This window comes from Phyllopteryx taeniolatus, chromosome 6, assembly GCF_024500385.1.
Source record: "Phyllopteryx taeniolatus isolate TA_2022b chromosome 6, UOR_Ptae_1.2, whole genome shotgun sequence".
NCBI classification, from domain to species: domain Eukaryota; kingdom Metazoa; phylum Chordata; class Actinopteri; order Syngnathiformes; family Syngnathidae; genus Phyllopteryx; species Phyllopteryx taeniolatus.
In genome coordinates this window covers 7,145,587-7,161,631 of record NC_084507.1, presented here as the reverse complement: position 1 = coordinate 7,161,631, position 16,045 = coordinate 7,145,587, and the positions used below count along the sequence as shown (strand labels likewise).

Genomic DNA, 16,045 nt, shown 5'->3' with positions numbered 1-16,045 from the left:
TCCACAATAACACATTGTTTTGTTTGATACTGTCAGAGAGGTGTTACCGTAATACCTCGTATGTAATACGCTCTCAAGGATAATGCACACCCCTAAAGTTGACGCCAGAAATTGAGAAGTCTTCTACCGATGAACAACCCCAATTCCAATGAAGTTCGGACGTTGTGTTAAACATAAATAAAAACAGAATTTGCAAATCATGTTCAACCTATATTTAATTGAATACACTACAAAGACAAGATATTTAATGTTCAAACTGACAAACGTTATTGTTTTCAGCAAATAATCATTAACATTAATTTTATGGCTGCAACATGTTCCAAAAAAAGCTGGGACAAGGTCATGTTTACCACTGTGTTAAATCACTATTTCTTTTAATAACATTCAATAAACGTTTGGGAACTGAGGCCACTAATTGTTGAAGCTTTGTAGGTGGAATTCTTTCCCATTCTTGCTTGATGTATAGCTTCAGCTGTTCAACTGTCCGGGGTCTCCATTGTCGTATTTTACCCTTCATAATGCGCCACACATTTTCAATGGGAGACAGGTCCGTACTGCAGGCAGGCCAGTCTAGTACCCGCACTCTTTTACTACAAAGCCATGCTGTTGTAACACTAACCCAGCCCCATACACTTACGGATGTAGCTCCGAACTGTATTTACTGACATTGGTTTTCTGAAGGTTGCCGAACCCATGTGGTGATATCCTTTACACACTGATGTCGGTTTGGAGTTACGTTTTGACATTGCGGCTTTAAGGTAGCGGCTTACCCTTCCCACATGAACATTGACAGATGAGCCGACTGATGTACGAAAACTGCATAGGTGATCTGTTCGGATGATGCAGAGGGGATAATCACACAGTCTATTAGCATTCACTTTATTAACTATTTAGGGGATTAGGGGACAAACTGACATAAAGCATTTTAACAGCTATTTACAGTGGGTACGGAAAGTATTCAGACCCCCTTACATTTTTCACTCTTTGTTATATTACAGCCATTTGCTAAAATCATTTAAGTTCAGAGTCACTGATGGTGTAGTGGTACACTCGCCTGACTTTGGTGCGGGCAGCGTGGGTTCAGTTCCCACTCAGTGACGGTGTGAATGTGAGTGCGAATGGTTGTCCGTGTCTATATGTGCCCTGCGACTGACTGGCGACCAGTTCAGGGTGTAGTCCGCCTTTCGCCCGAAGTCAGCTGGGATAGGCTCCAGCGTCCCGCGACCCTAACCAGGATAAGCGGTGTTGAAGTGGATGGATGGATGGATTTAAGTTCATTTATTTTCATTTTCCTCATTAATATACACATAGCACCCCATATTGACAGAAAAAAATTTAATTGTTGAAATCTTTGCAGATTTATCACAAAAAAACCCTGAAATATCACACAGCCATACGTATTCAGACCCTTTGCTCGGTATTTAGTAGAAGCACCCTTTTGAGCTAATACAGCCCTGACTCTATGGGAATGATGCACACCTGGATTTGGGGATCCTCTGCCATTCCTCCTTGCAAATCGTCTCCAGTTCTGTCAGGTTGGATGGTGAACGTTGGTGGACAGCCATTTTCAGATGACTCCAAAGATGCTCAATTGGGTCTCAGTCAAGGCTCTGGCAGGGCCATTCAAGAAGAGTCACGGCGTTATTCTGAAGCCACTCCTTTGTTATTTTTGCGCTTAGGGTCATTGTCTTGGTGGAAGGTGAACCTTTGGCCCAGTCTGAGGTCCTGAGCACTCTGGAGAAGGTTTTCATCCAGGATAACCTTGTAGTTGGCCGCATTCCTCTTTCCTTCGATTGCAACCAGTCTCCCTGTCCCTGCAGCTGAAAATCACCCCCACAGAATGATGCTGCCACCACCATGCTTCACTGTTGGGACTGTATTGGACAGGTGATGAGCAGTGCCTGGTTTTCTCCACACATACCGCTTAGAATTAAGGCCAAAAAGTTCTATCTTGGTCTCATCAGACCAGAGAATATTATTTCTCACCATCTTGGAGTCCTTCAGGTGTTTTTTAGCAAACTCCATGCAAGCTTTCATGTGTCTTACACTGAGGAGAGGCTTCCGTCGGCCCACTTTGCCATAAAGCCCCGACTGGTGGAGGGCTACAGTGATGGTTGACTTTCAAGAACTTTCTTCCATCTCCAGACTGCATCTCTGGAGCTCAACCACAATGATCTTTGGGTTCTTCTTTACCACTCACCAAGGCTCTTCTGCCCCAATTGCTCAGTTTGGCCGGACGGCCAGCTCTAGGAAGGGTTCTGATCGTCCCAAACATCTTCCATTTAAGGATTATGGAGGCCACTTTGCTCTTAGGAACCTTAAGTTCAGCAGATTCTTTTTTGTAACCTTGGCCAGATCTGTAACTTAACACAATTCTGTCTCTGAGCTCTTCAGGCAGTTCCTTTGACCTCATGTTTCTCATTTGCTCTGACATGCACTGTGAGGTGTAAGGTCTTACATAGACAGGCTTTCCTAAAGTCCAATCAGTCTGCAAAAATTTCAACAATTCAGTTTTTTTCCCCCTGTCAATATGGGGTGCTGTGTGTACATTGAGGAAAAAAATAACTTAAATGATTTTAGTGAATGGCTGCAATATAACAAATAGTGAAAAATTTAACGGGGGTCTGAATACTTTCCGTACATACTGTACAGTGACACTAGGCATCCTGGGAAATATTCTGATAGCAAGCTGGATGACTTCACCACGTAGCCATCTGAGTTTTTCACAGCATGCCTAGCGTTGTTGTAAATGTCAAAATGCTGTTTTATGTCAGTTAGTCTCCTAATCTCCTAAATAGTTAATAAAGTGAATGGTAATAGACCTTATGTGTGTATATCCTCCCTCTGCATTTTGTTGGAGCGTGTTAACAAATTTTTTTTGGGGGGGGGGGTTTTTTTTTGTTTTGTTTTTTAGAACTAGAAGTGAATGTATCATCCCGACAGATGACCGATCTAGTTTTCATTTCATCGTGCAAGTCGGCTCACATGTCAGTGCTCCCGTGCAAGGGGTAAGCACCCACCTTAAAACTGCAGTATCAAAACTGAACCCTAGATTGAACCATCCATCCATCCATTTACCGCCGCTTATCTTCACTACAGTCGCTGGTGTCCTGGAGCCCATTGTACCTGACTCTGGGCGAGAAGCAGGGTACACCCTGAACTGGTCACCAGCCAATCACAGGGCACATAGAAACAAACAACCATTCGCACTCACATTCACACCTCTTGGCAATTTAGAGTTTTCAATGAACTGACCATGCATGAACATGCAAACTCCACAGAGGCGAGGACGGATTTGAAAACTGGTCCTCAGAACTGTGAGGTAGATGTGCTTACCAGTCGCCCACCTTACCGCCCTAGAGTGAACCATAGCTACAATATTAAACACATTATTCAGGAGTGAATAAATTTCTGCATATGATTTCTTCAAGGAAACATTGGATTACAAAGTGGCAGAACCTTAATACGAATACATTATGTCATTATAAAGGTATATATTTATTAGTATATCTCATTGTAATACAGAGGAATATTTAAACTTTTCTTATACCTACAGTATGTATAATGCACACTATTAAAAATTTATGATTCTTTTTTTTTTGGGGGGGGGGGGGGGGGGGGATTGCGCATTATCCATCCATCCATTTTCTGAGCCGCTTCTCCTCACTAGGGTCGCGGGCGTGCTGGAGCCTATCCCAGCTGTCATCGGGCAGGAGGCGGGGTACACCCTAAACTGGTTGCCAGCCAATCGCAGGGCACATACAAACAAACAACCATTCGCACTCACAGTCACACCTACGGGCAATTTAGTCTCCAATTAATGCATGTTTTTGGGATGTGGGAGGAAACCGGAGTGCCCGGAGAAAACCCACGCAGGCACGGGGAGAACATGCAAGCTCCACACAGGCGGGGCCGGGGATTGAACCCGGGTCCTCAGAACTGTGAGGCTGACGCTCTAACCAGTCGGCCACCGTGCCGCGATTGCGCATTATACATGAGAAATTACAGTAATTAAAAAATGTTATAAGTTGTAATGTGAAACTACTGCACTGCAACAATCAAAGACATATTTCTGCAGTTCTACAGTGCTGAAAACAACAACAGTAATACATTATTGAGTGAATACCTCTTAGTTGTTAAAAAAAATATCTTTTTTTTTATCTTTTAAGCCAAACATTTGGATGTAGGAATTGTATCAGATCTCATTACATAAGATATTTAGTTGTGGCTGGTGAGTGTAAATCTTCAATTATATAAACCTAACTATTGGTGTTAGGCCATGCTTGTACTGTACCTGCATGTGCTCATGCGTACCCTGTTAAAATGTAATTGCAATAATAATAATAGATGTTAAACAAATTATAAGTCTTCTACTAGCTAGATTTAATTCCCAATCATTCACGTGACACCATGTGTTCTTGTGCAGATAGACCATGCCCTTCTCCAACAGACGCTACAGCAGGGGGGCCTTCTCTCACACCCTCTGAGCGTTGACACTGGTCTTGTCCTCCACTCTAGCAGTCAGCTCATGTCTTCTAGTGACCCATCTGTGTCAGCCAATCTTGTCCTCCAGCCCCTGAGCAGCCTGGGCCTGCAACCCTCCACCATCACCCCTGCCCAGGTCACAATGCCTGGCCTCTCTGAGCAGGACACTGCAGGTATGTTCCTTCGTTGTGAACATTAACAATATTTCTTGAGCTGAATAATGAGTGGTGAGCTTTCCCATCACTCTACATCCAGGCTCTCAGGACCTGAGCCATGTCATGGGCAGCACTGGGTTGGTGAGTGGAGGCACAGTCAGTCAGGAGATTACGCTCACTATCAACAATTCCAGCCTCACACATGCTCTAGCGCAAGTACAAGCAACAGCTTCTGGTTCCAACACCGCATCAGGAAACCCTCAAGAGATCACGCTCACCATATCAGGTATTGCACTGCAACATGTCCTTTGTACATTCCAATCTTGTTTTCTCTTTATTCAGACAATAAAATAGAGAGGAAGAAACATTCTGTCCAATTTTAGTCCCATTTTTCTTGATTTCTTAATTCAGGGAGAACTTTCTTACAGTTAAAACTAAAAGGAAATAGCAACAATCCCTTTTTAAAATACCAAGAAGAAGAAATAGCAACAATGCCTTTGTAAAAATGCTAAGAAGAATAAATTAGGATATATTTTAATAATACGTGGCTGGAATAAGTATTTAACACGTCACCATTTGTCTCATTAAATATACTTCCAGAGGTGCTATTGACCTGAACATTTCACCAGATGTTGGGAACAACCCAAGTAATCCATACATACAAATAATGTAGAACAAATAAGCTCAGAAATTAAGTTTTGTGTAAAAATGTGAAGTGGCACAGGGAAAAACTATTGAACACATGAAGAAAAGAATGTCCAAAAAGGCGTGGAAACACAAGATCTATCAAGAATCAAACAGCAACCCAGCCCCTTGTCAGTGCAAACGAGTATCAGCTGGTTCAATCCTAATTGATGGCCTACAAAAAGGTCTCTTCGCCAAGGTGTGAGTTAAGACACATCTCATGATGGGTAAGAGCAGAGAGCTGTCTCAAGATCAGCAAAAACTAATATTTGCAATACAGCTTCTGATCGTTCCAGTGAGCATGGTTGGGGCCATAATACGTAAGTTGAAATCCAATCATACCACCATAGATTTTGCCTTGATCAGGTGCTCCTTGCAAAATTTCGGACAGAGGAGTGCAAAGAATAATCAGAAGAGTTGTCCAAGAGCCAAGGACCTCCTGTGGAGAGCTTCAAAAAGACCTGGAATTAGTAGGTACTGTTGTCACAAGGAAAATAGTGAGTAATGCACTCCGCCATCATGACCTGTATGCACGCTCATCACGCAAGACTCCAGTGCTGAAAAAAAGCATCTCTTAGCTCGTTTAAAGTTTGCTGAACAACATTTGGACAAGCCAGTTAAATACTGGGAGAATATTGGATGAGAGCAAAATTGCACTGTTTGGATGCCATAATGCACAAATACATGCAAATACAACCTTTGCGAAATTCGCCGTTTGAATCGTACAGATCCGATGAGTTTTTCCCTGCCGCGGGGGTCGTCGTCGCTGTCTTCATCATAGCCTGGTTAATACTCCATGAATGCTGGCAGCTCGATCCTTTCCACACATCCACCATCCACATACATGTCATTTCTGAATATTATTCTGCACCGGCTGGCACGCTGGACGACTGGTTAGCACAGGTGCCTCACAGTTCTGGGGACCGGGGTTCAAGTCACCTGTGTGGAGTTTGTATGTTCCCCCCCTGCCAGGGTGGGTTTTCTCCGGGCACTCCGGTTGCCTCCCACATCCCAAAAACATGCGTGGTAGGTAGATTGAAGACTTTAAATTGACCGTAGGTGTGAATGTGAGTGCGAATGGTTGTTTGTTTCTATGTGCCCTGCGATTGGCTGGCGACCAGTTCAGGGTGTACCCCGCCTCCCGCCCGAAGATAGCAGCCCGTGACCCTAGTGAGGATAAGCAGTAAAGAAAATGGATGGATATTCTCCAGTGGACTAATCAGAATCAGAATCATCTTTATTTGCTAAGTATGTCCAAAAACACACAAGGAATTTGTCTCCGGTAGTTGGAGCCGTTCTAGTACGACAACAGACAGTCAATTTACAGAACACTTTGGAGACAGAAAGACATTGACCAAAAAAACAGTCACTGAGCAGTAAAGGGTTGCTATGCGAAAGCGCATCTGGCTGAGGTTCCGCCTGTGCGCTCAGGACCTGCTTTGGAGTCACAGGAGTTGATGACACCAGATGTTAAGAAGTAACGGTACTTTTACTCCGTTTCAATTATCTAAATGTCGCACGCTACTTTTATTTATCAATTATTGCTTATCAACAATTTCTTGCGCGAGACTTCGACTTCCACATTGGGCGCTGTTTGCACCAATCCAGTTTAAGCGCTAGTAACGTTTAAGTCTAGTTCACCAATCACATGACCCAAGATAGTCACATGACCTCACACAACGTCTTCTATTGGGCTTCTCAGGCATAGGTATTAACACTAGATAAGCCAGCCTGGCTGATTGTCGTGCCTACGTGGCGGCCAAGTTTGGAACGTCGTCGTTACCATGAAGGACATGGCGCGCTACTCATGGTTTACATTTAGACAAACAAAAACAACAGCTTTCATTTATTGTAGTATTTGTCTGGCACTATCTACACCAAACGTGGACATTTCAGCCCACTTATTACTTGAGAAAACACCTTGCAGTATAAAACATTTTATTTTTATTTTATTGATGTTCATGCTGTGGTTAAAAAAATCAGAAGTTACTCACTATTTACTCAGTACTTGTGTAATTATTTCACTATGTACTTTTTACTGATTCTCAAGTAAACAGTACTGGTAAACTTCACATTATTGAAGTAAGGATGAATGGGCAAATGTACCGAGACATTCTTGACAAAAATCTGCTGCCATCTACGAGGATGATGAAAATGAAACTAGGGTCGGCATTTCAGCAGGATAATGATCCAAAACATACTGCCAAGGAAACTGTTAATTGGTTTCAAAGAAAAAAAAATAAGATGGTAGAATCGCCCAGCCAATCACCTGACTTGAATCCCATCGAAAATCTATGGAAAGAACTGAAACTAACTAACCATAAAAGAAGCTCACGGAACCTTCAAGATTTGCAGACTGCTTGTGTGGCGGAATGGGCCAAAATCACACCAGAGCAACGCATGAGACTAGTTTCTCCATACAGGAGGTGTCTTGAAGCTCTCATTGCAAACAACGGCTTTTGTACAAAGCATTAAATAAATACCAGTTGGCGTGTCCAATACTTTTTCCCTGTGTCATTTCACATTATTACACATAACTTAATTTCTGATCTTATTTGTTCTGCTTTCTTTGTATGTATGGTTTACTTGGGTTGTTCCCAACATCTGGTGAAATTTTTATGTCAATAGCACTTTTGGAAATATATTTAGTGAGGACAATGCTGACTCGTTAAATGCTTATTTCAGCCTCTGTATATTTGGAGGGACGTATCACATTTTCACAAAGCTAAATTATGCTCATGTTAGGATACACACAGCATCTACAGCGGAAAAAGAAAGTTTGTAATAATTACTTTGCGCATTGGGTTTGCATTGCAGTTCGTTTTTTACCAGAGCAAAAAAGCAAACTTGTTCAAAATGTGCATCCAAAATGATGCTTGTTCAAACCAAACTGACTGCTTGTATTGTTGGATTACTGCTCTGTACACTATTCCTTACATTCCATTCTATTCTGTACACAACAATTCCAAAATCAGTTCCAATCTGTAACAATTAACCTATAATTCCACATTTCTTACATATATTTGCAGGTCAAGATCTACTCCCCCAGCACAGCAACAATGCAGAGATGAACAGCAGTCTCAGACTGGCATCACCACTTATAGGCCAACCCACTAACGCCACCCTGACTATCACCAATGACCACCTTCTACCTCAGAACCCCACCAACACTGCAATGGCTGGTAGGACTTTGCCTGTAATGAATATACTTTTGTTTTTAATTTAAATTCATATCAACGAAACAGAATTTGCTGTCTCAAAGCTTGATCAAAATTATAATCTAACCTTGCTGTTCTCGTTACTTTTCTCCTCTTAGCAAAAGTGAAAACAATCCCATTGCTGCCTCAGATATACAAAGGCCCTCAGTTTACAATATTTCCATCACTCAGTATGCACTCATTTTTGTGTTATCTGGTGCTTGTAAAAAGTAGTCAGGCTCCACTTTGATATATTAAATGCACAAGTTTACCAGTTGTCAAAATGAAATAAGTGGCTTGTATAGTTTTACTTGCTGCTATAAAATATCTCTGGTTAAATGAATTAATATTTATTTTATGACTAGAAATTATTGTAAAATACATGCATCCATTACAATGTCATTACGTTCCTTTTTTTTGGAAGTAAACCTTGCTGACTGCATCTCTCACATGATGATTTCAGCAGATAGGTTTGTTTCATTACAAAATTGTAATAATAATAAAAAAAAATTAAAAAACAGTACCAGTCAGCATAAAACGTTTTATACCTGTACACTTTGGCCAGAACATGAGAATGAAAATCTTAAAATACACAACAATCTCTTTTACAGTCACCAGTCTTCCTTCAAGCACCTCACTGTCACACACCACTTCATCTCAAAGCCTAGTATTGTCACCTGGAGGTGTGGCCAATGATGGTAGCGTTACACTAACCCTAGCAGACGCCCAGGGTATGCTGGATGGTGTTACTGTAAATCTCAATACACAGGTAAAACATGTTTACATTAAAATTTTGTTGGTTATTATTGTGCTGTTGTAACCACCTTTTGTCTACCAGGCTTCAAATTCTTCCATCCATCCATTTTCTGTAACGCTTATCCTTACTAGGGTCGCGTGCATGCTGGAGCCTATCCCATCTGATGCTAGGCGAGAGGCGGGGTACACCCTGAACTGGTTGGCAGGGCACATACTGTATTCACAAACAGCCATTCACACTCACATTCACACCTCCGGGCAATTTAGAGTCTTCCGTTAACCTACCATGCATGTTTTTGGGATGTGGGAGGAAACCGAAGTACACGGGGCAGAGCATGCCAACTCCACCCAGGGGAGGCCGGATTTCAACCCTGGTCCTCAAAACTCTGAGGCAGATGTGCTAACCAGTCGTCCACCCTGCCGCTTGCTTCAAATTCTTGACCGTTTAATTAGCCAAGTCATTGTATCTTATTGTACCTCATCCTTAGGGTCAGACATGCCCTGCAGTGCTGAGTGACTCCAATCTACAACCAGGGCAACCAGCAATTGCAGGCCAGCCGATCATACTGGTCAGCCATCATTCCCAATCTGTGATGGGAACATCTGACAATGGATATAACGTAAGTTCATTAGTTAACCAGGGGAGACGAAACAAATGTGGAAGATGGATTAATTTATTCGTCCAACTTTTTTGTCAATGTTGAAGGGAAAAGCAAGTTCATTGAACTAATATCATCCACTATAATGTTTAAGTGCATGAGAACTTACATACACTGTACATTGTGGCTGTCTACGATTATGCATTTTTTTAATAATGCAAAAATATTGGACAGAAAGCATTTGACATTTATGTTTTGTGTTTGTGTTCTAGCCAAGAAATGATAGCCACAAGAGCAGGAAGGGTCACCCCACGGAGGCTGATAATCGGCACAAATGTTTCTACTGTAATCTCGTTTGCCCAAATGCCAACTCACTACGCCATCACTGTAGACAAGCTCATAGTAAAGACCGATGCCACGTCTGTAGTATCTGCAACAAAGCTTTTAAGAGAGCAATGCACCTTAAGGTAAGCGCGTTTTGCAGAGCACGAGCTCTTACTTGACACCCACCATTAATATAATCTGGTATTATCACTTATTTGTGCCTGACATGTAATATAGGCAAAATCTTTACCATCTTTACCACACTAACAAACATGTTAAAAGTAATATAATACCTCTCTGATAGTCAAACAAAACTGAAGGCCAAAAGTTTTCACACAGATATTATAGAATATACACAGTTTGTATTGTATCTCATTTGATTGTGGGGCATTACATAAATCAGACCTAATATACAGTATATACTACATATGCTGTGATTTACTGTGGATACATTGTTTGTGTAATAGGAGCATGAACGAGTTCACCAGCCAGGCCCATCGCTTAGCTCCCTCAAACCCAGAGTCTTCAGCTGCTCCTCGTGCGGGAAGGCCTTCCCGAAGCGCAGTCAGCTGGAGAGACACAACCGCACACACACAGGTGATATGAGGAGATGTGTTCTTTTTTACACATTGAGCAGAGTCCTGCCTCATCCCTCTGTGGAATCAAGTAGCTAACATGATTAGCTCTATAAAGCATAGAGACACAGTTCTGTCAGCCCATTATCATTTGAATAGACTCACAAGAGTATATTTGGACCGCATCATACTAAATCTCCAAACCCCTTATGGCCTCTTTTCCACAGAGATTGTGCAACATTGCCGCAGTAGTGCAGCCATCAAGCCGCTGTTCTTGTCGTCAAATTCCTACCACAGCCTGTGACGTTTTCTAGAAAGTTGGCATCAAGTAGGTGCCAACAACATTAGCATTTGGAATTCGCTGCTGTCCTATTTGCACATACTGTGCTCAACATAAATGAGTATCAGAATCAGAATCCTCTTTATTTGCCAACTATGTCAAAAACACAAAAGGAATTTGTCTCCAGTCCCCGGTAGTTGGAGCTGCTCTAGTATGACAATAGATAGCCATTTTGACTTTACTTTTGAGACATAAAAAAATAATGAAAATTAGAAAAATGATTTTGGAATCAGTGGCTCACAGGAGTATTTTGTGTTATTTATTATTGGTATTTATTTATGGTATTATATGGTTCTTTTCCATCTCTTTGTTGTCAATATAGGGCAGCTTTGGCACATCTCTGACGTAAGTTTGTGAGTGTGTGCAGTTTTGGCAAAATGAAGGATGGTGAAGGCTTTGAATCTCGTTCAACAGATTCGGGAAAGGATGTCACTATTCTCAGGTCATTCGCAGTCTAGTAAAATTGTAGAGTATCTTTCAATAGGCCGTTCTGAAGCTCCACATGCGTTTATGGAAAACTTATTAGGTCTCCTAGTGAAGTACTAGATGTTAACTAGTATTTTATAACAAATACTACAATCCATAAAGCCATTTGAGCATTCATTAGATATCCTCTTTGTCATCACTAGTAAGACAATTCAGCGGACTAGTACATGGACCTTAAGCTGGATATCCTCATCGAATATATGCTCAAACCACTATCCATATGCAGCATCAGTTTTGGAAATTGGGGGTTGACTTTGGTTTTTGTAGAAGCACTGACGTTTTCAGCAGAACATGTGGAACGATCAGAGAACTGGTACTCGACAGTGTTTTGTCTTGTTGCCCTACAGGCGAGCGTCCCTTCAAGTGTCTTCAATGCGACAAAGCCTTCAACCAGAAGAGTTCTTTGCAAGTGCACATGGTCAAACACACAGGAAAGAAACCCTTCAAGTGTGAGATATGTAGCATCCGATTCACTCAGAAGAGCAACATGAGACACCACATGAAGCGAGCCCACGGCTACGGTGAGCATGTGGACACAGTCACCTACAAGCTCTTAAAAGCATTTCATGATATTGAACGGTGTGGAAGTGTGCTTGACACAGTCAGCATACAAAACGTCCTCCTTGAACTGAGCGGTTGCATTTTACTTCTTCCACACAGCCTTGGTTTAGAGCTGCCCTCACTTTTATCATGATAAACTTAACGCAGAATTGGTTGGCGACAGAAAATTCCATAATAAAACTAATTGAGTTCATTCACTACAGTGTGGGTTGGAGTCTTACTGTACTTTGTTGTACAGATACTTCTACGAATGTGTTAATATGTTAATGTTGTTAATAAGTCCCCAAGATCACAATCAAGCAAACAAAATCTCAATTGCAGTTGACTTTACCACTCTCTATTTACATCTTTTTTTATGTCTGGTCATCTTCTGCAGAGGTTGAAAAAAAAATAACAAGCCTATATTGACAAATCAATGACTAAAAAGTGCAAATACCTGTGCCTGTTGTCAAATGTAGGGAGTAAAAATAAAATGTCATCAGAAAAATACTCAGGTAAGACATCAAATATCTGAAAAATATACTGAAGTACAGTAACCAAGCATTTGTACTTCACTACTTCCCGCCATTATTCTTCTGTGATCTGGCTTGTTGGCTTATGAATATCGGAATACTTCACAAGTGCAACAGGATCCAAATGTTTTCTGCTATGTTTCTACAAAGAGACAAAAAAAATCTATTCTTGTTCATTTAAAGTGTCACCTGTCTCTGTGTTTTTCTGACAAAATACGGTTCACGGACCATAACAGACTCCTCCTGGTCGCAACATCAACAACAAACCACCTGTAGCCTCGCATCTACAATATGTGCTCTGACCTGAGAAGAGACACACCCCTGAGTTAACGCTCCCCAATGTGACAGCAAACAAAATTTTGATTAGTTTTGTCTACCATTTTATGCCATGAAAAACCACAAAACCATCTGGCCAAGCATTCTGTTTCACAGAGGGAAACATTTGTAATGTCATTCATTCATTCATTCATTTATTTAAAAATAGCAGGAGCAAGATGTACTCTCATTTTATAGCAGTCGAATACATTTTGTAAAACACAGTTTGTTTTGCATATGGCATTCTTTTCCATGTGTTCTCAATTACTCAAAGTAAAAATATAAAGCCTCAGGTGTGTTTTTTTTTCTGTATTAGAGTCACACCTTTTATTTATTTTTGCCTTTTTTCATCTTCACAGGTCAAATTCAGGATATGACTCTGCGCCAAGAAGACCCAACCACTCAAGTCACTGTAACCTCGGAGCTAGACCTGGAAGTGGTCCCTGAGTCATCTGGAGATTGGCATAATGTTTTCCCATGAGTCATCCCAGATCACACAAATCCAAAACAGGTTATATTGTATACAATGCGTGTGATCAGAGAAAAAGAAAACAGGTTATATATTGCACATTGTTGAGTTTGAAAAAAAAAAACTGCTAATTTTTACCAAACATCATCTTGCCTTCAAAATGATTACATTGGGGGGGAAAGATATTGCCCTTCTATCTATAGATGCTATTTTCTGTCACTGCTTTTCTCACTGTGAGGCTTTGAACAATCTCATTTTGACACAACCAGTCAGAGAAAATGTAGAATCAATCAATAAAAAAAAATGTACAATGATATGTCCTTATAGTTTCACGATACCATATTAGAATTAAGTAATAGTTCATGTTTTTAAGTGTTGTAGGGTTAAAATGTTGACTTTACTAGTATTTCAATGGGTCCCCTATGAAGGGTTCATTTATGAATTTCTCAAATTCTCTTGAGAGGTTTGTTTAGGTAAGTATGGGCATTAAAGAGAGCTGGGAAAGTAGACTGGTTTTTCGAATGCGAAAAAGGAAAGTGTAGCCTAAAAAAAGCCTCGCAGAGAATGAGAGACTTTATTAACGGTCTGCTCACTGGGACGAATGCACCCAACGGTACTGCTGCCGTGGCTTCCAAAGCAGCTTAACAAGAGCAAATTTTTTCTCCCCAACTGTTGATTTTATTACTTGGTCTTATACGGACATTTATAGTAATAAATGTTTATAGTGTATATTTTTTGGTTTGTTTTTCTGCTCCTTTTGTAAATAGTGAATTAGTTTTGTTTATAGTTGATCTTCTGCAGAATGGTTGTATTTTGAGCCTACTGAGCTTACTGTAAAGCAGACATCAGTTGTTTTCTATTGTCCTTAAGAAAAGATGATTAAAGTAATTTTTATATTATCTGAAACCCTTTCGTGTTTTTACATTACTTTAAAATTTTCTATACATTTATTTACCTTCAACAGATGAATATTACAAAATGCTACTTGAGTAAATGTAGTGGAGTAAATGTAGCGTGTTCCTACTCACCTCTGTGTACAGGAAATGTTGTACGTGACTCATACATACAGTATATGTAGACGTTGAACACTGTCAAGTACCTCAACCAAGTAAAACTAAAATTGAGTAATACTACAAACTCACAATTTGATGACACTTGACAGACAAATAACAAAGAGGGGACAGGACAATTTGTTGTGTTGCTTCTCTGGTCACGTCAGTGTTAGTCAGTAGCCATTAAATTGCTTTCAGCTACGTTTCATTAATATCAGCTTGGTGTAAAAAAAAAAAATGTCGTTTTCAATTATTTTGCTCTTATTGGGCTGAGTAGCTAGGATTTTTTTCATGTCAGACTAAGTTCCCCTTCTGATTCTCTGGTTAAGAACCCCCCCCCCCCCCCCCCACACACACACACGTACCTTGTGTGGCATCAAAAAACACAACCAAGGACAAACAAAAAGTGCATTAGGAAAGTATTCACAGCTCTTCACCTCTTCTAGATTTTATGTTACGCCTCATTTCAAAATGAAACACATTCATATTTTCCCTCAAAATTCTACACACACCACCATAATGACAACAATTTTATTTTATTTTTTACTTTACTTCCCAAAGCGCAGTCAGCTGTATTGTTGCACAGCCATTTTCAGATTCCTCCAGAGATGTGTAATCCGGTTCAAGTCTGGCCTTTGGCTGGGCCTTTCAGGACATTCACAGAGTTGTCTTGAAGTCACTTGTTTCATATTTAGGTGGAATCTAGGAGTCGTTGTCCTGCTGAAAGATGAACCGCCACCTCAGTCTGAGATCAAAAGCACTCTGGAGCAGGTTTTCATCCAGGATGTCTCTGCACATTAATTTTTCCCTGACTCTTCTCCCAGTTCCATCCTTACAGCATGACGCTGCAACCTCCATGCATCACCATTGCGATGGTATTGGCCAGGTGAGGAGTAGTGCACGGATTCCTCCAAACATGACATCTGAAATTAAGCTACCAGAAGAGGTAGGTCCTGGTTGGGGAGATAAGACTTATCGTTGTTTGGACGAGAGGGTGGACTTGATTGGATGCTTTGAGCAGGAAGTTATTCCGCATCTGGTGCGGTTTTTGAAATGCACGTTGCCAGTGATTCAAACATAGCTGCTGCTCTCAAATAATGTTTTGACTTGGGACATATGTATGGGATCAGACTTGGGCAAGAAAGAATTTCACAAAACATTTTAAATCGCATCCTTTTGGCCCAATTCTTATTCCATATGGGAGACGAGTGCTGCGTTTCTTCTACATCCGCACAGCCTCACTTGCTCCAGTTACACACATATGAGGTGATACTAGATAGATATGCTCGGGACTAATCACGACATTCAAATAAGTGTGCACATGCTGACAATGCATTTAAAAGTGGTTAGGCTGGACAGATGGCGCCGTCTAGTTAAGTCGTTCCTCTCGTCCAATCAGTGATGAGTCTTATCCCCCACCAGTACCTATCTTTTCCAGTAGCTTAATTTTGTTTAGTTTTTTTTCATTTGTGGTTTTGTTTAGTTACTTGTTGTTGTGATGAGTTAGTTGCCATCATGTTTTTTGATTTACTGCT

General features: G+C 40.9%; 1 protein-coding gene across 3 annotated transcripts in view; it reads left to right on the top strand.

Moving 5' to 3' along the window:
* Positions 1 to 14,364, top strand: part of LOC133479702 (zinc finger protein 236-like) — a 50,268-nt gene extending 35,904 nt beyond the window's left edge. For all 3 annotated transcript variants that reach the window (XM_061777011.1, XM_061777013.1, XM_061777012.1), the window contains 9 exons: positions 4,427 to 4,658; positions 4,741 to 4,926; positions 8,354 to 8,506; positions 9,133 to 9,290; positions 9,766 to 9,897; positions 10,149 to 10,343; positions 10,668 to 10,797; positions 11,949 to 12,122; positions 13,349 to 14,364. In XM_061777011.1, the coding sequence (XP_061632995.1) occupies positions 4,427 to 4,658; positions 4,741 to 4,926; positions 8,354 to 8,506; positions 9,133 to 9,290; positions 9,766 to 9,897; positions 10,149 to 10,343; positions 10,668 to 10,797; positions 11,949 to 12,122; positions 13,349 to 13,470 (1,482 nt within the window). In that variant the 3' untranslated portion in view covers positions 13,471 to 14,364. The remainder of the gene's footprint in view (positions 1 to 4,426; positions 4,659 to 4,740; positions 4,927 to 8,353; positions 8,507 to 9,132; positions 9,291 to 9,765; positions 9,898 to 10,148; positions 10,344 to 10,667; positions 10,798 to 11,948; positions 12,123 to 13,348) is intronic.
* Positions 14,365 to 16,045: the final 1,681 nt, after the last annotated feature.